The sequence below is a fragment of the Sus scrofa genome, chromosome 14 (genome assembly GCF_000003025.6).
Source record: "Sus scrofa isolate TJ Tabasco breed Duroc chromosome 14, Sscrofa11.1, whole genome shotgun sequence".
In the NCBI taxonomy this organism is placed as follows: domain Eukaryota; kingdom Metazoa; phylum Chordata; class Mammalia; order Artiodactyla; family Suidae; genus Sus; species Sus scrofa.
This window is the reverse complement of record NC_010456.5, coordinates 106,436,944-106,462,718: the sequence shown is the minus strand read 5'-3', so window position 1 is coordinate 106,462,718 and position 25,775 is coordinate 106,436,944. Positions and strand designations below refer to the sequence as shown.

The window sequence follows — 25,775 nt, the reverse complement described above, 5'->3', positions numbered from 1 at the left end:
ATATGGACAATTTTTCAGAGACAATACTGAATCAAGGAAGAATAGATCAATTGATCAGATCATCACTAGAAATTAAACTGAATATGTAATAAACACACTCCCTACAAACAAATGTCCAAATGTCCAGATGGCTTCACAAGCAAATTCTTTTTTTTTTTTTTTGTCATTTTGTTTTTCCTAGGGCCACACCCGTGTCACATGGAGGTTCCCAGGCTAGGGGTCTAAATCGGAGCTACATCTGCCAGCCTATACCACAGCCACAGCAAGGCCAAATCCGAGCCTTCCCAGGCAAATTCTACCAAACGTACAAAAGAGAACTTATACCCATCCTTCTTAAACTTTGCCAAAAGATTGAAGAAGATGGAACACTCCCAAAGACATTCTATGAAGCCACCATCACCCTAATACCAAAACCAGACAAAGGTACACCCAAACAAAGTTATAGGCCAATATCTTTAAGAATATAGATGCAAAAATTCTCTACAAAATTTCAACCAACCCAATCCAAAAATACATAAGAAAAATTACACATCATGACCAAGTGGGATTCATCCCAAGTCCACAAGGATGTTTCAACATATACAAACAATCAATGTCTACACCACAGTAAGAAAACTCAAAAACTGCATGACCATCTTCATAGATGCAGAAAAAGCTTTCGACAAAATCCAACATCCACTCATGATTAAAAACTCTTACCAAAATGGGTATAGAGGGAACATATCTTAACATAATAAAAGCCACTTGTGACAAACTCACCATCAATATAACCCTCAATGGAGAAAAGCTGAAAGCCTTCCCACTAAAATCAGGAATAAGACAAGGATGCCCACTCTCACCACTTTTATTCCACATGGTATTGGAAGTCCTAGCCCTAGTAATCAGACAAACAAAATGAATAAAATCTTTCCAAAGTGGAAGAGAACAGGTAAAACTGTCACTCTATGCAGATGATATGATACTACACATTGAAAGGACTCCACACATAAACTACTTGAACCGATCAATGAGTTCAGTAAGTAGCAGGATATAATATTAAGATTCAAAAATCAGTTGCATTTCTGTATACTAACAGTGAAATAAATACTAGGAAAGGAATATAAAAATACAATACCTCTTAAAAATCGCCACCCAAACAATTAAATGCCTAGGAATAAACCTGACCAAGGAAGTGAAAGACTTATGTGCTGATAAGTATAAATCACTAATGAAGGTAATTAAAGAGGATTCATGGAAATGGAAAGATATTCTATGGTCCTGGACTGGAAGAATTAATACTGTTAAAATGGTCATACTACCCAAAGAAATCTACAGATTTAATGCAATCCCTATCAAATTACCCATGACATTTTTCACAGAACTAGAACAAATAATCCAAAAATGTATATGGAACCATAAAAGATCCAGAATTGCCAAAGCAATCCTGAGGAAAAAAGAAACCAAGCAGGACTCTCCCAGACTTCACACAATATTACAAAGCTACAGTAATCAAGACTGCATGGTACTGGTACAAAACAGGCATACAGATCAATGGAACAGAAGAGAGAACCCAGAGATAAACCTAGACACCTAGGGTCAACGAATATTTGATAAAGGAGACAAGAATATAAAACAGGAAAAAAAACAGTCTCTTCAGCCAGCGGTGCTGGAAAAACTGGACAGCTGCATGTGAGTCAATTGAAACTAGAACACACCCTCACACCATGCACAGAAACAAACTCAAAATGGCTTAAAGACTTAAACATGGAGTTATCATTGTGGCTCAGAAGTAACAAACATGACTAGTATCTATGAGAGTTCGATCCCTGGCTCCTCTCAGTGGGTTAAGGATTTGGCGTTGCCATGAGCTTCAATGTTGGTTGCAGATGTGGCTCAGATCTGGCTTTGCTATGGCTGTGGTGTAGGCTGGCGGCTGAAGCTCCAATTCAACCTGTAGCCTGGGAACTTCCATACACCACTGGTGTGGCCCTATAAAGACAACAACAACAAAAAAGACAGACACATAAGACAAAACACCATAAAATTCCATAGAACACCATAACACTCCCAGAAGAGCCATGAGCTGTGGTGTGCATCGCAATCATAGCTCGGATCTGGCATGGCTATGGCTGTGGTGTAGGCCAGCAACAGTAGCTCCAACTCGACCCCTATCCTGGGAATCTCCATATGTCCCCTATAAAGCAAACCAAACAAAACGTACAAACAAAAACTCTTAGAAGAGAACACATGGAAAACTTTCTCTGACATCAACTGTACAAATGTTTTCATAGGTCTGTCTCCCAAACAAAGCATTGGAAATAAAAACAAAATAAACAAACAGGACGTAATCAAACTTACAAGCTTTTGCACAGCAAAGAAAACCATTTAAAAAAAAGAAAACCTAAGGAATGGGAGAAAATAGTTGCAAATGATGTAACCTACAAAGGCTTAATCTCCAAAACATACAAACAACTCACACAATCAACAGCAAAAAAACCAAACCCAATTGAAAAAGGAGCAGAGGACCTAAACAGACAATTTTCCCAATATGTACAGGAAAAAATGCTCAACATCACCAATTATCAATGAAATGCAAACCAAAACTACAATGACATACTACCTTACACAATTCAGAATGGCTATCATGAATAAGACTACAAATAAATGCTGAAGAGACTGTGAAGGAAAGGGAACCCTCCTACATGGTTGGTGGGAGTGTAAATTGGTACAACCACTATGGAAAACAGTATGGAGGTTCCTCAGAAAACAAAATATAGAACTACCACATAATCCAGCAATCCCACTCTTGGGCATGTATCCCAAAAAAACTTTCCTTGCAAAAAACTCATGTACCCACATGTTCACTGCAGTACTATTCACAATAGCCAAGACACGGAAACAACCCAAATATCCATTGGTAGATGAAGGGATCAAGAAGATGTGGTACAGATACACAATGGAATACTACTTGGCCATTAAAAAAAGAACAAAATAATGCCATTTGCAGCAACATGGATGGAACTCGAGGCTCTCCTACTAAGTGAAGAAAGTCAGAGGGAGAAAGACAATACCATATGATATCACTTTAAAAAGTGGCACAAATGAACCCATTTACAAAACAGAAACAGACTCACAGACATGGAAAGCATACTTGTGGCTGCCAAGGGGGAGGGTGAAGGAGCAGGACAGACCTGGAGTTTGGGATTATTAGATGCAAAGTACAATATCTAGATTGGATAAGCATGGGGTCCTGCTGTACAGCACAGGGAACTATATCTAATCACTTCTGATAGGACATGATGGAGGATAACATGAGAAGGGAGTGTATATATACTATGGCTGGGTCACTTTGCTATACAGCAGAAACTGACAGAACATTGTAAACCAACTATAATAATACAAAATAAAATTTTAAAAAGAATAAAAAATAAAAACTCATAGCCACAAATGACAAACACCACAGAACCCATCAACCCACCACACGTATGATTTTTGCGATTCTCTCATCTATTGAATTGAAACCATACTGTGAACATGGGAACTTTTAGAGCACTGAGCTCACTGGAACAAATCTTACCTTGGGGATGAGGTAGTTTCTGAATTTAATGTCCCTGGTCACTGCGTGAGGCACGCTGATGGGGATCAGGTCAATGTATCTCTGGATCTCATGCACCACGGCATCTGTGTAGGGCATGCGGCTTCTGTCCTGCATGCAAGGACTTCGGTGTCTCTCAATCACGGAGTCAATCTCTTTCTGCACTTTGGCTGGTAAGACACAAGTAAGACTGATGGAAAAAGAGCTATACCATATTTGCATACCAATTCAGGGACACATGGAGCTCTACCAAGGTGTCCCAACATCATTACAAACATCACTCACATGCTCAGAAGTACATCTAGACACAGAGACTGAGTTGTCTAATTATAGGTACAAGTGACTTTCACACAAGGCAGGCTTTGAGATCAATCTATACACACCTACATATCAGCACAAGGATGAATACAAATAGAAATAATAAAATGCTTCAAATAAATAGATATTTGCATTCCCATGTTCACTGCAACACTACTCACAACAACCAAGATACAGAAACAACCTAAGTGTCTGTCAATGGATAAAGAGATAAGGAAAAGACGGTGCATATAGAGAATATTATGCAGCCAATAAAGATGAAAATTCTGCTTTTTGCAACAACACGAATGAACCTGGATGATTTTATGCTAAGCAAAGTAAGCCAGACTCAAACAGACAAAAACTGCATGATCTAACTTTTATGTGGAATCTAAATAAGTCAGACTCGGAGTTCCTGTCATGGCTCAGCAGAAACGAAGCTGCCTAGTATCCAAGAGCATGCAGGTTCAATCCCTGGCCTCCCTCGGTGGGTTAAGGATCCGGCATTGTAGTTAGCTGTGGTTTGGTCGCAGACATGGCTCAGATCTGGCGTTGCTGTGGCTGTGGTGTAGGCCCGCGGCTGCAGCTCCGATTCAACCCCTAGCCTGGGAACCTCTGTATGCCATGGGTGTGGCCCTAAAAAGACAAAAATAAAATAAAGAAAAAGTCAAACTCATAGAAACAAAGAGGGAAGGGGGCGGTTGTCAGAGGCTGGGGGTGGAAGACATGAGAAAATGTTAGTCAAAGGGTACAAACTTTCAGTTATAAGATGAACAAGTTCTGGGGATGTAATTACGACATGGTGACTATAGTTAACAATACTCTATTACGTCCTTGAAGTTTGCTTAGAGTCATTAATAAGCTTGATTGTGGAAATCATTTCATAATTTGTCCATATATGAAATCATCACTTTGTACACCTTAAATATATAAATTTGTATTTGTTAATTATATTTCAGTAAAACTGGAAAAAATAAAGTTGCTTAAAATGGGATAAAACTCTTTAGTCATATCTTCTGTCTAAATAGTATGTATTTTTTTTCTAAGTTTAATCTTTTAAAATACCTCCCTGATTTTGGGAATTTTCTCAGGCTTTCTCACCAAATTTCCTGAATTTTTGCTGTACTTCAACAAATATAGTTCTCTACCCTATAGTTTTCTACCCTAGCATTAGAATGCTGCGAATTCAGAATACGGAAAGATTTCTGGGAGTTCCCGTTGTGGCTCAGTGGTTAAGAAATCCGACTAGGATTCATGAGGTTATACATTCCATCCCTGGCCTTGCTCAGTGGGTTAAGGATCTGGCATTGCCGTGAGCTGTGTCACAGACACAGCTCAGATCCTGCATTGCTGTGGCTCTGGCATAGGCCAGTAGCTATAGATCCGATTAGACCCCTAGCCTGGGAGCCTCCGTATGCCACAGGTGTGGACCTAAAAAGACCAAAAAAAAAAAAAAAAAAGACAAGGACAAACAAAGTGGACTCTTCTTAAGAAAACTAATATTCGATCCTAGGCCAATTTATGCTGGCCATGCCTGCTGCAAATCCCTTCTCGTGAAGTCCAGACATTTATCCAGAATTTTTTATTTATGAAATCCATACATTTAGAGGCTTTGCTATTGCTCACGCTGAATTCCCTGTTTTCAGTCATCCTCCCCTGTTGCCCAAACTTGTCTCCTTTTTATCCTTTTCTTAATATTTGGACAACTTGTAGTTGGTGGCACAGAAATTTCAAAAATAAAGCATCTCTAATGAAATAATATGGAGGCCTCTCTCCATGTCTTCCCAACCTCTCCTCTGAAATCACCCTGCCCACCCTGTTGGTCATACCTGTGACATCTGGGTGCTTCAGCAGCAGGAGGAGCCCATATCTCAGGGTGGTGCTTGTTGTCTCTGTCCCAGCTCCAAACAAGTCAGATATAGTGGCTATCAAGTTTTCAAAAGTAAATGCCACCTGGTGATTGTGTTTTTCCTAGGAATGATTTCATGTGATTATCTGATACTTTGCCAGCATGTCTACTTGCAACCAATCCGAAATAATGCATTGTTATAAAGTTAAGTAAACCCGGACACTGGAGAGTAGAGTACTAACACAACCAAAACTGCGGGAGTTTCCCAGTGGATCAGCATGTTAAGGGTCCACTCTTTCCATGGCTGTGGCTCGGGTCACTACTGTGCTGCTGATTCGATCCCTGGCCTGGGAACTTCTGCAGGCTGTTCACATGGCCAAAAAATTTAAAAATAAAAGTCAGTAAAATTAAAAAAACAAAACAAGATGACTGTATGGTAGGACAAAGCATGAGGAGTGACTGATGCAATATTCATTTCCTATTCTTCATAACTTGCTTGCCTGGAAATACCATTCCAAGCCTCTTTTGCAGCTACAATGGACAAGAAACATACTTCCTACCAAAGGCCTACTGAGGCCAGGTTCTCCCTTCCTGTCTTCTTACTCAAAACACAGATATGAAGGTGCATGTGGTATAGACATTATCTTGGAACACGAGTCTCTGAGCATGAAGGTGAAGCCTGTATACTTAAGTATGCCAAAGATGAATGGAAAGCACTTGGGTCCAGGATACTTCCGGGCTAGCCCTAGACTGCCCAACATTAGACTCTCTGTATGTGAGATTAGAAAAAGCCTATTTCCTTAAACCTTGGTCATTTTTCTTATTGGTGGGCAAATACAATCTTAACTGACAGAAATGAGCAAAGTAGAGCCATATCTTGAAAAATATTACAAGCCCAACTCAAGAGTTTGCAATTCTCTTCTCCCAACAAACTCTGTGTCTGTCCAAATTTCTTTCTGGTTACATCCAGATAAGGCTTCTCTCCCACCCATCTACTCTCCTTACCACAACACATCTCTGAACCTCTCATTGCACCATTCTACAAAACCAAAATTCCCTCCCCTATGACTTATTGCAAATATTTGAAGCTCTACATCAAACTTCAGGACAGACAGGAAGCCCACCCAGGGTTAACTCTTCCTTCTCATTCTCCCACATGCTGTGTGAAGTGATCACATCCACCTTCCTTTTATGGCTCAACACTCTGTATTTCTCACTTGTTTGTATTTCCATCTCACCTGAGATGTACATCCTCTTTCTCCTCAGGCGGCCTATTAGTATCTAACAAATAGGGTTCAGGTACCCTAGTTATTTAAACATTCGACTTTAATTTTTTTTGGCCATGCCCATGGCATGCAGAAGTTCCCAGGCCAGAGACTGAAGCCATTCCACAATAGGGACCAGAGTCACCACAGTGACAACATGACCTTAACACTAGACCACCAGGAAACACCAACAAGTCAATTTTAAACCTACCATGGTGCTCAGTTCAGATCCATGTACACATAAGCATCTGAAGTGCTGGTCAAATGATGGAAGATAATACAAGGAAAAGAATGCATATATGTATATGTGTGTGTGTTTCCGTACAGCAGAAATTGGCACAACAGTGTAAATCAATAATATGTTAATTAAAAAAACAAACTAAAAATACCCCATAAAGTGCCAGTTAAGAATTTCTTGCCTCACCATTTAAACTTTCCTAATAAGTACAGAACTAGTCCATGTACCAAAAAATTTAGCCAAGCAGATAATCAATCTGTCATTAACATTTTACCTGTTCCATCTTGATCAGGAAACAATCAATGAAGTCCCGAGGGTCATTAACATCCAGGGATGCTTGATGTTCTTTTACTTTCTCCAAAATATAGCTTTTTACATAAGCAGAATTTTTAAACACTTTGTTATGACTCCCTGGGAGATAGTCAATCAGAGCAGGGAAATTATTGCAGACCTTAAGGATTAAAAAATACATTTAGTAATCTAAAAATATATCTTGGAGACATATATACCATAGGCCAAGCCTGTTTAAAAACTGAGATCAACACAAAATGCTCTCTATCTTCAGGGGGAGCCTTTTACATTGTACCCATAAAGTAATTATTGAGAGTTCCCATTGTGGCTCAGCAGGGTAAGAACAAACTGGTATCCATGAGTGTGGGGGCTTGATCCCTGGCCTCACTCGGTGAGTTAAAGATCCCAGTTTGCCGCAAAGCTCTGGTGTAGGTTGTAGAGGTGGCTCAGTTCCAGTGCTGCTCTGGCTGTGGCATAGGCCAACAGCTGTAGATCTGATTCAACACCTAGCTCGCGACCTTCCATGTGCGCCTGGTGTGGCCCTAAAAACTATTTTTCAAAGTGATTCTCTATGCTGATAGAGATATTTCTGGGGGACACTCTGACTAGATGATGAAAGTTGATAAGTCATTTCCTATACTCATATATCAAACATATGATATTAAAACATCTGCGTGTCAATTCTCTCAGTTTTTACATGAACTCTTCCCTACAACCTTGAAATACAGAATGAGATGAATGACTATGTTTCACATTTTACACATAAGGAAACAGGTTAGGAAAGTTTGGGTAACCTGATATAGAACACAAAGCCACTCCCAGCTTTTTTTATATTATCAAGCAGCCTCAGAAACAGAACCACTATTTTGATAACTCAGAGGGATGCAAATATGACACAAAACCCAACTCAGCATTTTATCGATAAAGGACCTGTGCACCAGAGCAGGTAAATGACTTTTCCAAGATCACATGACTTTATTTTGGTAGAGTACATTGGCTCAGCACAGGGCAAAACTGTGGTGTCTAGTTGAGGCTCATACACCCTAAAACCAGTTCTGTCATCCCAGGCCGAATTACCTTGTCAGCCTCGTTCCCAACTAGCTACACCCCTGCCCTAGTCAGTGTTCCCTGGTAGCATCTGTGTCCACAAACAGTCTCTTCCTTGAAAGACCGATTCTCCTTCCTAAATTAGGATACTTATGCGAAGGAATGCGACGAAGAAATCACTAAGGGTCATTGGAGGACAAGCCTTGTGGGCAATGGAAGCCTTTCAGGAAGGGTCTGGCTGACCACTGAGGGCTATGGCCATGCTTTTGGGCCGTCATCAAAGTAGATTATGGAAACTGGACATGGAGGAGTAGTGGAAAACCACAGCCAGAGAGTGACTAGGCTTGAATTCCAGCTCTATATTCAGGCATTTCTTTTCTTGTGTGTAAAACAAATTCTCTGTCATCTTTCTCAAATATGCACTCCATGACACTATGCTATGAATGAGGCTAAGGCATGACTGTGATGTTCAAACATTCACTGCACAGAAAAACATCAGCAAGAATGGTGTAGTAGACAGCTCTAAAGGTCAATCCCTCCACAAAATATGTCAGAAAATCAAGCAAACACTGTCACAATCAACTTCTCAGAACTTGTCAGAAACACAAAAGTTTACAGCTATCATAGGAGTGCTGAAGCGAGAAATAGGCAACTTTAAATGGCAAGAAAGATTTGTGGCTTTTCCCCCCCACTTGTCCCACCTCCCTCCCCAGCTTGGCAGTGGTCCCAACAAGGGTGGCTTGCAGAATGGGAGCTTGGTTCCTGGTTCCATAGAAACCAAAACAGTCCTCACTCACAAAGAATTGTGTGTCTGTGTTCTGACCTCTCTGAGGCCACCTGCAAGGCTGACATAGCCACTAGCTTTTATTTCCGCTAACTTAAAACTCAGGGTTGGAAATGCAGCAGGGATGTTGCACAAACCTAGCAAGATGAATAACAACCTGCAACCACCGGGGGCAAACAATTACACTTAAGGCATAGGAGAGAGCATCCAACCCAGCCCCTGCAAAGGGAGGGCCTTGGGAAATTGGGACATTCAAAAGCACCCACCTGAACTGAGGAATTTAGAAAGCTATGCGCATGCCCAGGGCCGGACATGGGCTAAGAAAAGTCCTGAGAAGACACTATGCTTTCACCTCTGCCTGATCTCTAGGCTCAGTACAAGCACTAGGGGAAGACCAAGACAGAGTCCAAAACAGCCTGGCTGAGGCTATAATAAGTGTCCCAGCACAGAGCTCATCTGGAAGAGTTATTTTCTCCCTCCTTCCCGCCTTCCTTTCTCTTCCTTCCTTCCTTTCTCTTGCTTTCTCTTCTTCCCTTTATTCCTTTCATTTTCCTTTTTTTTTGTTTGGCCTTTTTTTGGGTTTGTTTGTTTTTAAGGGTCACACCTGTGGCATATGGAAGCTCTCTGGCCAAGGGTTGAATCAGAGCTGCGGCCGCTGGCCATAGCCAGGCGAGATCTGAGCTGCAACTAAGACTTTCCAACACAGCTCCAAGCAATACCAGAACCTTAACTCACTGAGTGAGACCAGGGATCGAATCCACATCCTCATGGATAGCAATTGGTTTCCTTATCACTAAGCCACAAAGAGAACTTCCCTTCTTCCTCTCTTCCTTTATCTTTTTCCTTCTGTCCTTCCTCCTTTTCCTCTCTCTCGCCACTCTCTCCATCTCCATCTCTCCTCTCTCTCTTCATCTGCCTTTTTTTTTTTTTTTTTTTTTTTTTGCTCCTCACATTTAATGATGTCTCTATCCAGATGCTAGCTGGACATAAACTAAAGGAACAGAGATTTCGGAGACCACACACAACAAAAAAAAAAAAAAAAAAAAAAAAAAAAGAGAGAGAGAGAGAGGGAAAATGAGACTTTGCCAAAATAGTTTAGAGTAGTCAGCCAATAAACAGGAAGTTCTCTGGTAGCCCAGCAGTTAAGGATTTGGTGCTGTTACTGCTGTGGCTGGGGTTTGATCCCTGGCCCTGTAACTTTTGTATGCTACACACACAGCCAAAAAAATAGAAGTTATAGCCTACATAAAGCAGCAAGAAAAAGGAAAATCTATAGCAAGTTAAAACACACACAGAAAGGGGAGAATTTGATTCCCAGAGTTACCACATTGTATTACACAAAATAACTCATTTCCAAACGTTCACTTTCAAACATGGTCCAGATGGAATTTTGGACTTGTCAAAGAGAAGAGCACAAGCAATTCAGGAAAAGAGAATGTTGACTTCACCTGGATCCACGGGGAGCTCAGAATCCTGAAGTTTTCATTTAATTTTTCCAACAAGGTAAGAAAATTTGGATCTGTATAATCAAAACGATTGCGGAAAATGATGGAGCAGATCACATTGCAGGGAGCACAGCCCAGGAGGAAAGTGGGATCACAGGGTGAAGCTAAAGATTTAAAAAGATTTTAAACACCATTAAATATATATATATATATATATATATATATATATATATATATAAACTTCTTTGTGGATAATAGGTATCTCTAAAGTAATTTCTAAAGTAATGTCTACCTAGAAATTCCCTCATCAGCAAAAATTTCAGCATCCTTAAAATCAATGCATCACTTTTCCCTTAAACATGAATTGACCATCCCATCCTAGTTTGTTTAATAATTATTCTCCAAATACTCTGTGTACATCACTGCCTTGACCCAAGGAGCTGGCTCTTTTGAAGAGAAAAAAAAAGTAAGATTCAGTTTTTAAAACAATAATTCAGGTTATCTATCAGTGGAGAATCATATCTGTTTGGTAAGCACATAGAAAATTAAGCATTGATGTAGGAAGGAAGAAATAATTAGGATCTGGAAACCTTTTATATGTGATGAATAGTTGAAGGAACATCTGATAGAGTCAATAAAAGAAAAGCTTCAAGTACCTGAAAGAACAATGAAAACAAGAAAAAGCCATGTTGTTATGAGAAGAAAAACTAACACAAATGTAAATTTTAAGATTTGTTTGCTGAAGTTCCCCTCGTGGCACAGTGGAAACGAATCTGACTAGGAACCATGAGGTTGTAGGTTTGATCCCAGCCCTGCTCAGTGATTAAGGATGCAGTATTCCTGTGAGCTGTGGTGTTGCCATGAGCTGTGGTGTAGGTCGCAGACATGGCTTGGATCTGGTGTTGCTGTGGCTGTGGTAGAGGTCAGCAGCTAGGAACCTCCATATACCATAGGTGTGGCCCTAAAAAAAAAAAAAGGATTACAAAGATTTGCCTGTTTGCCTAAAACAAAAGTAAATAAGAAGTCTTCACTTCAGACTTAAGTCACAGGGCAAACAGGGAAGGTTAAATTGATAACTGGAGTCCTTTTGTTTCTTTATTGCAATATGGCGAGGGGTGGGGTGGGAAAGCAATGTCCTGCTTTAAGAAACAGGGACCCTCACCACCAACCAGGCCTCACATTTCACTTATTTGGACAGATTCTTCCCTCTGATGGAATTCTAGGATATTGTTAGATATAGCCACCAACAGAATACCTTACCTTAACTTTTGTTTTCGTTTTTTGTTTTTTTTTGGGGGGGGGAGAGAAAAGCATTTTATTTGATGATATGTGGACTATAAGCAAATTCACAGACTTTTAATGTATAAGGAGTGGATCTAGTAGAAGACCCATTATCAATGTTAATGATATTATCAATTTTCATTATCAATGAAAATGATAGCACATATGTCCTTTTTTTTTCTGAATATCTTCCCTAATACATTTTATTTGTAACATCATAATTACTTAATATACACCAAGCTACAGAACATTGCCCCCAGATTCCCTATGGTTTATTCCAATATATCTTACAGATATTACCTTTTTTTTATTTGCTATAAATGAAACAGTACTAAGAATCTCAGTTTTACAACACCTTAACTTTTGAATATAGATCAATTCTACCACTTTACAGAGAAAAAAATTAAAGCAGAGGAAAAGTAGCTTTCCTTTTTATTGGCCAATACTTAAATGAAACTGCTATAGTCAAATAAATGATCAATTTTCTTTTAATGGCCACACTGGCAGCATATGGAAGTTCATGGGCTGGGAACAAACCTGCACCTCCACAGCAACCCAAGCCACTCAAGTTGGATTTTTAATCCACTCCACCAGATCGGGAACTCCTTATAAATTTTATATGCAAAAAAAATCACATCATAATGCAATTAAGTGTGACTTGTATCAAAGTGCTGAGAAGAAATGATAGTGATTTTAACAATAGGAATCCTCCTTAGTTAACTGGTCCATGTCAAGCTCCTTTTCAGCTGAAACATGTCAAGTCACTAAGCTTCCAGAAAAACTTATTTTAGAAGGTAGGGGATAATTTGAGAAGGCTGTGAGATTTCTTTCAGTGTGTGGGACAGCTAAAATATGATGTTTATCTTTCCTTTCACTTCATTGGAGAGAGAGAGTTAAGAAGCAGGTAATTTAGAATCTAGACTGAAAATCAGATTCATCATGACAAGCACTTCATAGGTCAGTACAGCTGCCACTAGCGGGTGAAAAAATTGCCATGAACATTCTAACCCCAAATCCAATTGTGTTAAAATATCCTTGGGGGGTATTTTTGTTCAGATGTGAACCCAACATCAGGAAATGACTGCCCATGAAAAGTATGTTACCCATACTTCCCAAGAGGAGGGGGCACAGCACACAGGGCCACAGGTGGAAGCACCAAGGTTGACCAGGAGGCAGAAGAAACAAGCAGAGAGCACAGGCCAGAGCCTTTACTGGGGTTTTCATGGACTACATAAACTAAGAAGAGTAGGTTGGCTGGCTAAGTTTAGAATTGATAGTTTGGTTAATTTCACAGGGCCTTAGGATATAGGACCCTGGTGGTCCCTGGGTTGATGTAGGGCAGGCATAATATTGGTTTAGTGTGTAATGGTTTCACAAAGAAGGTGGGAGGAGGGGAGGAAGTGGGGTATGGACTTTGGATGGGTTGATTGAAAAATCAAAGCCATGGTATAGACAAGATGTTTTGCTCTATGTCAGAATTAACTGACCCTGGGGGAGAGAGTTGCTCCCTGGTTCTGCAAGGCCCCAAAGATGTCAAAATACCATAAAACAGAGACAATAAAAACCATTATCATTAGGAGATCCCTTTGTGGCTCAGCAGTTAATGAACCTGACTAATATCCATGAGGATGTGGGTTCGATCCCTGGCCTTGGTCAGTGGGTTGAGGATCTGGCATTGCCATGAGCTGTGGTGTAGGTCAAGGATGTGGTTCAGATCTGGCATTGCTGTGGCTGTGGTGTAGGCTGGCATCTATAATTCTGATTCGACCCCCAGCCTGTGAACCTCCATATCTAGCATGTGTGGCCCTAAAAAGTAAAAAGAAAAAAAGTTATTAATGTACCAATAGAGGCGTAGATAAAGAATGCTGAAAACAGTGAGTTCCCATTGTGGTTCAGCAGAAAATGAACGCAACTAGTATCCATGAGGATGTGGGTTCAATCTTTGGCCCACTTACTGGGTGAAGGATCCAGCATTGCTATGAGCTGCAGTAGTTTGCAGACATGGCTCAGATCTGGCATTGCTGTGGCTGTGGTGAAGGCCCACAGCTGTAGCTCCAATTTGACCCCTGGCCTGGGAACTTCCAGATGCTGCACTGTGGCCCTAAACACTCACACACACACACACACACACACACACACACACACATACACAAACACTGGAAAAAGAAACAACTAATATGGAAGGCAGGGTCATGAATTACTAATAATAGTCAAAATCTAGTTAAATTATTATATGACCTGGTATTTGTGTAATGTTCAGGATTATGCTATTGCATCCATGTCTTAAAAATAAATAAGACAATGTTGTACATAGGGGGCAACACTAAATAACTCAAGGTGATAATTTTAAAATAGCTGTTTATGTGGAAATCACAACTGATGAGATCTGCCCTAATGGACACCTAAGCAATTAAAACTATCATTACTAGCCAGAACAGCAGGCAATGGGTCTCAGAAGAAAGCCTCAGACACATAAGTGAGTCTGACCAAACAAATAGAGGCCAATTAAGTTAAAGCACATGTCGTTTGTTTCACACTCCATAAGGGCATGGTGAGGGCATTCCCACCCTGTCCACTTGACAAGTATTCCCTGGTGACATGTTCTGGAATAGATAACCCACATTTACACCATGGGAAAAACACTGTCCTCTAATACTAAAACAAACAAACAAACAAATAAACAAAAAAACACTTAAAACCTTCTTCCTGTATGATATAATGATTGAAAACAGAGAGCTCAAAACAGAATAGGATTAAATGACCTTTTAATCCACACTGTGTGCACCATCATAAGGGTACAAACACAAGAACCATAGATACACAAAACTTCCTTGGCTCTGTTTCACACCCTCCTCCTCCACACCAGGGCCAAAAACCACAGCCCATAAGGAAGATGTGGCTGCCCAGAGAAGTCTCCAAGGACATCATAGGAGGGAGAGAGCAGTCTGTTAAGGTCAGACTTACAGATCACAGCCTCACCCACCATTGGTTTTTCTCAACTCCTCCACAAGGCAGCGGGCTTCCTCTTGAACGCGTTCCTCAATGCTTCTCTTCCCCATCCCAAAATTCCGCAGGGTCATGAGGGAGAAGCGCCGGATCTCCTTCCATCTCTTTCCACTGCTGAAGATGATTCCTACCAGGAGGAGAAGCAGAAACTAGGAGGGGGGTCCCAGGCAGGGAGGACTGAGCTGACAATTGGCCTCCTCACAGCTGGACCAAGCTCTTCTAGGGGACTCTTCAAAATTTTTCAACCTCCCCACCCCCATTACTAATGCTGAACATGCACACCTACCATGCCCTTTATTAACTCTCTCAGCCATTGGGAGATGGCCCCTTCCAGAAAATTCCTCTCCCCCATCAATTAGGGCTTCTTTCATTGCTTCATAGCCATGCAACACAACGGCAGGCTTCAAGCCAAGATACACAGTGAATACAGGGCCGTAGACTTTTGAGAGCTGGGAAATGGAAAGAAAATGCAAATATTAGCAAAAGAAGTCACAATTTCATCTATTTTACTCATGGTTAAGATTGCGATCAACATTGTATTGTTTTATTCCGCCATACATAACTTCAAGCATTTCTCGATCTTATATATAAGTATGGTGATAATCAACACCCATTCATGATTAAATAAAAAAAAAAACTCTGACCAAAGTGGCTAGAGGGGGAACATACCTCAACATAATAAAGCAGAAGACCTCAACATACATTTTTTTCAAAGAAGACATACGGGTGGCCAACAGGCACAAGAAAAGATGCTCAACATTGCTATTAGAGTAATGCAAATCAAAGCCACTATGAGATACCCCCTAACACTAGTCAGAATGGCTATCAACAAAAAGGCTACAAACAATAAATGCTGGAGAGGGTATGGAGGAAAGGGGACCCTCCTACACTGTTGATGAGAATGTGAAGTTCTACAGCCACTATACAAAACTGTATAGAGATGCCTTTAAAAACTAAAAATAGAACTACCATATGATCTGGCCATTCCACTCCAGGGCACATATCCAGAAAAAAACAAAAACTGTAATTCGAAAAGTTACCTGCACCCCAGTGCTAATAGCACACTATTTCCAACAGCCACAGCATGGAAGCAACCCAAGTGTCCATCAACAGACAACAGGCTTAGGCATATTATTATAGAAAAGCAAGTCAAAACTACAGTGAGGTACCACCTCACACTGGTCAGAATGGTCATCAATGAAAAGTCTACAGGAAGTTCCCTGGTGGCCTAGCAGTTAAGGATCTGGCATTGTCACTGCTGTGGCCTGGGTCACTGCTATAGCACAGGTTCAATCCCTGGCCCAGGAATTCATGTATGCTGTGGCACAGCTACAAAAAATTAAAAAGTCTTAAGTAACAAACACTGGAGGGGTGTGGAAAAGAGAACCCTCTGCACTGTTGGAGGGAATGTAAATTGGTGCAGCTGCTATAGAAAACAGTATGGAGGTTCCTCAAAAACATAAATATAGAGGTGCCATGATATGATATGATACCCCAGACCCATTCCTAGGCATATATCAGGAGAAAACTCTCAGGTGAAAAGATATGGAGTTCCTCTTGGGGTTCAGTGGGTTAAGAACCTGATATGTTGTTCATGAGGATGTGGATTTGATACCTCACTCAGTGGGTGAAGGAGCGGCATTGCCACAATCTACAGCACAGGCCACAGATGCAGCTCAGATTTGGCATTGTTGTGGCTGTGGCACAGGCTGGCAACTGAAGCTCCAATTCAGACCCTAATCCAGGAATTTCCATATGCCACAGGTGTGGGCTTTAAAAAAAAATACATGCATCTCTATGTTTACAGCAGTGCTATTTACAATAAACAAGACATGGAAACAACCCAAATGTCCATCAACAAATGAGTGAGTGAAGAACACGTGGTACGTGTGTACAATGGATTGTTAATGAGCAATAAAAAGAATGAAATAATGCCCTTTGCAGCAACATGGATGGACCCAGAGATTTTCATACCAAGTAAGTTAGACAGAAAGACAAATACCACTATGATATCACTTATATGTGGAATCTAAAATATGACATGAATGAAAATTAAATTAAAAAGTGCTCTCTTGTGGCACAATGGGTTAGGATCCGGATCCAGTGTTGTCACTGCAGCAGCTTGAGTCGCTGCTGAGGCACAGTTCCATCCCTGCCCTGGAAACTTCCCCAAGCAGTGCGCAGAGCCAAAAACAAACAGACAAATGAACAAACAGGAAGAAGAAAAGAAAAAGAAACAGACTCGCAAAAAATTTATCTTTATCAAAGCAGGGTGGGGGGACAAATTAGAGGTATGGGATTAACAGATGCAAACTACTACATGTAAAAGGTAAGCAACAAGGATTTACTTCATAGCACAGATACTTATATTCACTATCGTGTAACAGACCTCCACTGAGATGCTGGCACCTACACTGGAGTGCATTTCCCTGTGTGGTGGTTTGCTATCCCATGCGAGTCAAGACTCTACCCCGCTCCACCGTTCAGGGGTTGCTGGCAGTGCAGGCCACTTGGGGTCTGCTCAAGGAGTTCTTCCCCCAAGAGGGGTGCCAAGACAGAGCACCCAGGGCTCTCTGACCAGGGCATGGCGGGCTACATTCCCCAGAGGCTTTGACACCATCTTGCTTCACACAATCTACCAGCTGGTGCCCTTGGCCCTGTTTCCCTTCCAGAAGCAAACCACAAGGTCATCATTCTAGTGGGAGGTGCCACTGTGCCTTTGGAGGAAGAGAGCATCAGTACCACCCAGCATACATGGGGAAGGGCTCTGCACACAGAGGGCATGCAAAGCAAGGCACGGGCCTGCGCCTAGGGCTCCAGACCATGGCGGGTAGGTGCTGGGAGCTCTTCACTTAACAGATGTACCTGGGGTAGCTTCAAGGTGCTGGACCTTTTGGCCTAGTACCAGAAGCAGCACCTGGGGGACTTGCTGGCAGTGGTGGGCGGCCACTTCCTCATGGGCTCACTGCTGAGGTGCAGAGTGGGGCGACTCAACTTAAGACCCAGGAGGAATGAGTTTGGCCAAGTTTTTATACCATCATATGCTCCAAGCCTATGATGTCTGTTACCTTTTCCAGGGTTACGGATGCCAGGCCCAACTGGGTGGATCTAATCACCTGGGTAATATCATGTCTGGATCTGAGTTCATCCACAAGTTGACAGGAGAAGACAGTTTTAGACTCTCTCTCTACCTCTGATTATGAATACAACTGAAGCAATACTGGGAACGTCAGCTGTTACTACTGTTTGGCTACACAGAGATAAGACATCCTCATTTGAATTGTATCCATGTTTTGAGACAGCAGGATAATTTGGTAGAAAGGTACCTGAAGCTCTTGACTTTTCTGCCACTTCCAGAAGTTGGCCGTAATGCAGTTGCATGTCAAAGAGCCAGAAAAGCAGGGCCCTCAGAAAGGACTTGGCTATAGAAGTAACAAAGCTTGTTCATGGACAAGAAGGACTGGACTCAGCTAAAATGTCTACATGAGCCCTTTGTCATCGCAGCACAGATGCCCTGGAGCTCATGTCTAATCAAGAGTTAACAGAGTTGTTGAAACAAGCTTCATTTTCCGAATTAGTTCTTGACCCTGGAACAGGCTTCCTAGATGCATGCAGCAAAGCAAATGCCATTCCCCAGGGGGTCAATTGATGACAGAAAGCAAAGTCAGTACAAATCAGAGACAAGTAACAAATCCTCAGAGTGTTTTAGTTATTGGACAACATATTCTTAAGAATGGACTTAAAAGAGGAACAAGGAGTTTCTAAAATGGCTTCAGCTTGGTTGAAAAATCCTTCTTGTGGCTCAGATTAACATCATTTGTTTTCAAGACATATGAAATTATATATTTGCTTATGCAAATCAAACAGCAGAAGATGGAATATACTCTAGGCCTCACAGCATGAGTAATTTCATTATTTATATAGGCTGCTTATGTTTGTGTAATAGTGGGATATTTTATTTCCTGATACTTAAACATCAAGGACTGTCATAGGAAAGCATGATTTCCAGGGTAAATCTCTTTCAATAATTAGTCTTCATGAAAAACTAAGTGTTGTCTTTGCTATCCTGCCTTTCTTGCTCTTTAGTAAATGAGGAGGAACAATGAAAAAGAGGTAGTCTAAGAAATTGGGGGTACTTTTATAACAGGTGTATATCTCACTGGATATATTGGAGACATTTCTCCAAGGAAGATATACAGATGACCAACAAGCACTACAAATAATGCTCCACATCCCTGATTGTTAGAGAAATGCAAATCAAAACTACCATGAGATATCACCTCACACCAGTCAGAGTGGTCATCATTAATAAGTCCTCAAATAACGAGTGCTGGAAGGGGTGTAGAGAAAAGGGAACCCTCCTGCACTGTTGGTGGGAATGTAAGCTTGTACAGCCACTATGGAGAACAGTATGGGGTACCTTAGAAATCTATACATAGAACTACCATATGACCCAGCAAGCTCACTATTGGGCATATATCCAGACAAAACTTTCCTTAAAAAAGACACATGCACCTGCATGTTCATTGCAGCTCTATTCACAATAGCCAAGAGCTTGTAACAACCCAAATGTCCATCGAGAGATGATTGGATTAGGAAGGAGTGGTATACATACACAATGGAATACTACTCAGCTATAAAAAAGAACGACATGATGCCATTTGCATCAACATGGATGGAACTAGAGACTCTCACACTGAGTGAATTCAGTCAGAAAGAGAAAGACAAATACCATATGATATCACACATATCTGGTATCTAATATCCAGCACAAATGGACCTTTCCACAGAAAAAAAAATCATGGACTTGGAGAATAGATTTGTGGTTGCCTGGGGGGAGAGGGAGAGATGGGAAGGATTGGGAGCTTGGGGTGAACAGATGCAAACTATTGTTCATGGATGGATTTACAATGAAATCCTGCTGTGTGGCTCTGAGAACTATGTCTAGATACTATAACACAGCATGACAATGGGAGAAAAATTTATGTATTCATATATGTGTAACTGGGTCCCCATGCTATACAGTGGGAAAAAATTGTGTTTGGGGAAACAACAACAAAAAATTAATTAAAAAAATTTTTAAAGGATTAGAAAATGAAATTTGGGGTACCCTTATAACAGCTGTATATCTCACTGGATTTTTGCTGTTTGTTTATGAAAGTAATACAGATCTCCTTTAAAAAGGAGAAAAGTTAAAAGAAGCCATATTTGGCATTAGAAATTACAGGAGAAATGGTTTCTTTTCAAAAAAAGAACAAAAATGCCTAAGTTGACTTGACTTTTCAGAAAGTTTCTTAATCAGTTTTCCAGTCCATTGCCTTTGTTTCTGAATAATTAAAAGTACTCACAGCCATGTTTTTTTCTTACTTAGTAAAAACATAGCAACATTTTATAAATTAATGAACTTTCAGCTTTAAGTGTCAAATTATGTCCCTGAGCAGATTGCAACTTGAGATAACCTGAAAAGTTAAGGAACCAACAAGATAAAATAGAAGATAATCATATGAGAGTATCAAAAGATAAAAGGACTAAAAAATTTCAGGTCAAATTTAAAGGATTTAGAATCAAGACTTAGTTGGGAGTTCTCATTGTGGCACATTGGAAATGAATCCCACTAGTATCCATGAGGATGCGGGTTTGATCCCCAGCCTTGCTCACTGGATGGGTGATCTGGCATTCCTGTGAGCTGTGGTGAAGTTTGCAGATGCGCCTCAGATCCCATGTTGCTGTGGCTGTGGCTGTAACTCCAGTTCGAACCCTACCCTAGGAACTTCCACGTGCTGCTGTGGGTGAGGCTCATTAAAAAAAAAAAAAAAGAATTTAGTTAAATAAAGCTCTATATTCATTAGGCAAGTTTCTCCTCCAGAACTGTTTCCAACATCTGAAAAATCGATATTATAACACCCATCTTTTCCCTTAGAATCATGTGAAACACAAACACACACATAAAATGGTTTACAGTGAGGTTTGTTCTAAAAAATCTGACAGGCAGCAAAGCATTGCTTTAGATTCAGATTCTAGCCCTGAGCTGTGGTGTAGGTCACAGATATTGACTGGCATTGGTGGGGCTGTGGGGTAGGCTGGCAGCTACATCTCCGATTCAACCCCTAGAAACTTCCATATGCTTGTAAAGTTAGGAAAAATTTATTTGTTGACACACTGTAATATCACTTCATATCGACAACTTCCTTCACATAGTAAGAACATACAGGTGCCCATTATACTGTCAGAGATCATCTCTACATTTCAGAGCTTCACTCAGTTTGAGGACCAACAAAAGGTTTTGTCCTTCCATACCTCTCTTGCCTCTGTTTTTCTTGGTACAAGGTTTGTGGTACTATCAAGTGCATTGCCATATCAGGCAACATTTTCAGTTTGAAATGTGTTTGATACACTGGAGAAAGGTGCATTATATGTTTCTTTTTTCCCCTTACAAAATTCAAAAAGCTAGAATAGAATAGCAGTTATCTGATCTATCCGAAATAAGTAAGTCATGGATGGCTATAAATTCAAAACTTATGTTTGATGATGGAAGAGTGATTTATTTTATTTTATTTTTTGTCTGTCTTTTTAGGGCCACACCTGAGGCATGGGGAGGTTCCCAGGCCAGGGCTGTAATCGGACCTGTAGCCACCAGCCTATGCCACAGCCACAATAATATCAGATCCAAGCCAAGTCTGTGACCTACACCATAGCTCACGGCAACACCAGATCCTTAACCCACTGAGTGAGGCCAGAGATGGAAGCTGCAACATCATGATTCTTAGTCAGATTAGTTTCCATTGTGCCATGATGGGAACTCAAGCAGAGTGATTTTAATGTGTGCTAACAAACATTTTGGTAGCACATATTTTTTCATTTGTTTATTTAATTGTATGGCCGTATCTGGGGCATATGTATGTTCCCAGGCCAGGGAATGAATCCAAGCCAGAGCTGCTACCTATGCCTCAGCTGAGGATCCTTAACCCCCCACACCAGGCCAGGGGTCAAACCCAAACCTCTGCGGTGACCAGAGCTCCTGCAGCTGGGTTCTTAACCCACTATGCCATAGCAGGAACTCCAGGAAGCGTGTATTCTATGAAGATGATACTGCGAACAGATTCAAAGTAGTACCATATTATATCAGACTGAATCTGTTTATGTTTTGGACTTTTTTGTTTTGTTTTGTTGTCTTTTTGTCTTTTAGGGCCACACTGGTAGTATATGGAAGTTCCCAGGTGAGGGGTCAAATCGGAGCCATAGCCACCAGCCTACGCCACAGCCACAGCAATGCCAGATCCAAGCCATGTCTACAACCTACACCACAGCTCATGGCAATGCTAGATCCTTAACACAGTGAGCAAGGACAGGGATCAAACCCTCATCCTCATGGATTCTAGTCAGTTTCACTACCACTGAGCTATGATGGGAACTCCTGAATCTGTATATGTTGAGATTAGGTGCTGAAACTTTAGTTTCTTAGTAAATAAGTACCAGTAGCTAAATATAAAAGACACAGCCATATTGTTCCTGCCGATATCCCTTCATACATGTCATTACTTTAAATTTTTTGGTATCTTCAATATATAATTTCTCTTACAACTTGTAATTTTATTAAGAACGACCTGTGGAATTGTAGTAAAATATCTATATCTTCTAAACCTTTCTCTCAGCCCCTGAAGGCCTTTAGGAGTATGTGTGTGTATACAGTTATTTGTCTTTAAATAATAAGCCTTCACACTGTTTTAATTTAAAAAATATCTTGTAACAATTTATAATGCAATATAATCTGCTCTGGAAATAACTGAATCGCTATGCTGTGCACCTGAAATTAAGGCAATATTGTAAATCAACTATACTTCAATAAAAGATTTTTACAAGATATATATGATGGTGATTAGTAATAACCTCTGAGGTCCCAGGCCATGCCTGGGCAATTGGTACTCAGATTATTACTAATCATCATATCACTACTTTGAGCTAAGTTTCTTTACTCTGGCTTATGGGTAAAGAGATTGAGGTTCAAAGAATTTCCTATTTATTTCCAGTGTCTCACAGGTAATAAATAGAAGAACCAAGTTTCAACACTGTGTCCTTGACCTCTGATGCTTGAGCAATTTATCTGTTCCCATGACTACCTTGGATACTGACTGTTTCAGGACCACTCGAAAGCTCATCCCACAGGGATTCTGACTCAGTAATGATAAGAGCTAGAAATCTGTATTTTTAAAAACCACCCCAGTTGATTCACACGCCCTGCCCAGTTTGAGATCCACTGGTCTTACTAAAACATAATGCAAGCATCACAGAGGCAGTGCCAGGTCACGCAGCATCTCATGAAAGGACAATTTCTTGCATTCTTGGCCACACACAGTAGCTTTGTGCAGAATCCAAAAGGATTTTGTTACCATCCAGCTAGCCCTGACTGATTACTTTTTTCTTTCATTTGCTCGTACTTGTCCTGATCCTATGATCTTTCCTTAACATCAGGCAAAAAATGCCTCCTCACAGAAGTCCAATTTTCATGTCTGTTTGGAACAAAACACACAGTTTATAGGGTAGATGACTTCTTGAATGAAATCTCTAATCACAAAACACTTCCCTTGCCATTTACCTTCAGCCAATGGTGATGAAAGAAAGAAGGGAAGGAACACCTATCTTTTATCACATTATAATTTTGATTCTACCATACAAAGACCTGGAGTTCCCATTGTGGCTCAGTGGGTTACAAACCCAACTAATGTCCATGAGAATGCTGGTTCGATCCTTGGCCTCACTCAGTGGGTTGAGGATCTGGTGTTTCTGTGAGCTATTGTGTATTTTGCAGACCTGGCTCAGATCCCGCATTGCTGTGGCTGTGGTGTAGGCCAGCAGCTGCAGTTCCTATTCAACCCCTAGCCTGGGAACTTCCATATCATATGCCACAGGTCCAGCCCCAAAATGCAAAAAGAAAAAAGAGGGAAGAAACATTCGTCTTTTCTCATGTTATTCATTATTTTGATTCTGCCATGTTATTCCACTATTCCTGACAATAGCAGACCAAAATTAGTTCTGCTACAGGGAGCTTTGTTTTAAAATGACACATTTCAGGAGTTCCCATCATGGCACAGTGGAAATAAATCCAACTACAAACCATGGGGTTTCAGGTTTGATCCCTGGCCTTGTTCAGTGTGTTAAGGATCCTGCATTGCTGTGAGCTGTGTTTTTGGTCATGGATGTAGCTCAGATAGGTTGCTGCTGTGGCTGTGGTGTAGGCCTGTGGCTACAACTCTGATTAGACCCCTAGCCTGGGTACCTCCATGTGCCACTGGTGCAGCCCTAAAAATACAAAAACGAACAAAAAAAAAGACTTATTTTAATATAACTTATGTTAATAAATATATTTTATTTAAAAGTAGTTGTTGACTTACCTTATGCAACCCAAAGGGATGTAAAACATACTTACGTTGCTTAAGGATTTGCTGATGTCCTTAACATTTAACTGTAGGATATTTCCAAGAATTGGGAGAGGAGTCGGGCCAGGCGGGAGCCTCCCCTTCCCAGAGTTCTGTTTCCAGAGTGAGAGGAGAAGCAGACAGGAGAGACAGAGCACCAGGACCACAGCCCCATCCATGATGCCCTTTCTTCTTACTTAGACAACTGTGAGCCTGAAATCTAAAGCTTTTTTATAACAGTCCCTGCTAATAACTTCTGACTCTCTGACTCATAAAGTGAACAGTCAGCTAGGTCTACTTTAATCTCTTTTGAAGGGACCTTGGCCCTGTGATGAAGACTAAACTGTGGTGTTCTTTGCTCTTGCCCTTGTTCCAGTGCCCTATCAGAAACATTCTGTTTTAACAGGTCTGGGGTAGAGCCCAGGTACACACCCAAGGTGATTGAAAACAAGTGAAATAAATTGCTCAACATTCTGGATTCTCGGATTAACAACCAGTGAGAATTTACGACTTTGATGGCAATCCTTCCATATTAATAAATGCTTAATGTTCCATTAATGCTTTATCAAACACTAGTATACTTTGTCCTTTAAAATAAAAGCCTCTTAAAATATTTTAGTATACTATACTATTATAGCTTCCTAAACATAAACTAGGTAATACAATTCATACATCTTGAAAGTTCAAACATGTATCAAGTAATGAACTAAATTGATACACGGTTTTAAACATTAAACTCTCCTCCTCCCCTCAAGACAAAAGCTGGAAGAAATGTTTAATTTTTACCTTTCATATAGGGAAATTCAGAAAGAACAGGAGATGCATCCAGTGTCATATAGCTCAGAAGTGACAAAACAGGGATTTGAACTAATATCTTCTAAGGTCCATTGTGGTCTACCATGGCTTGCACCACTGCTGTCTCAAGATCAATTTTAGGAAAACAGAACCACCTCCCCCAAATATTAGCTTCTCTGAATACACATCCTGCTGAATGTCCTCAGACTAACAAGGTTCACACTAAATAGATGCTCCTTACTTGACTCCAAGGCTGAAAGAGTGGTGGATTTTCAAGAGAAGACATAAAAGAGGTGAAACTTGCTCAGGTAACAATGTGAAAAGCCCATCTCAGAGAATGTAGGGGGAAGGGCTTGAGAACACATCACTTCCCCCAGGTCCTGGCTACTTCCAGATCCTGCTGTTTCTGTTGCTTTCTTTGACCTGTCATCATCAGAAATAATGGAATGAAGGAGGCCCAGGAAGAGGGGAGATTTCAGACAGAAGAGCA

The 25,775-nt window shown here is 40.8% G+C and overlaps 1 protein-coding gene and 1 pseudogene across 1 annotated transcript in view; one reads left to right on the top strand and one right to left on the bottom strand.

Moving 5' to 3' along the window:
• CYP2C32 (cytochrome P450 2C32) overlaps positions 1-24,762 on the bottom strand; it is a 35,270-nt gene extending 10,508 nt beyond the window's left edge. Inside the window, exons 1-7 of the mRNA XM_013983597.2 lie at positions 24,502-24,762; positions 15,364-15,526; positions 15,055-15,204; positions 10,794-10,954; positions 7,498-7,674; positions 5,701-5,842; positions 3,557-3,744 (exon numbers count right to left, since the gene is read on the bottom strand). Coding sequence (XP_013839051.2) covers positions 3,557-3,744; positions 5,701-5,842; positions 7,498-7,674; positions 10,794-10,954; positions 15,055-15,204; positions 15,364-15,526; positions 24,502-24,669 — 1,149 coding nt within the window. The 5' untranslated portion in view covers positions 24,670-24,762. The remainder of the gene's footprint in view (positions 1-3,556; positions 3,745-5,700; positions 5,843-7,497; positions 7,675-10,793; positions 10,955-15,054; positions 15,205-15,363; positions 15,527-24,501) is intronic.
• On the top strand, positions 17,026-19,296 carry LOC102163501 (annotated as a pseudogene).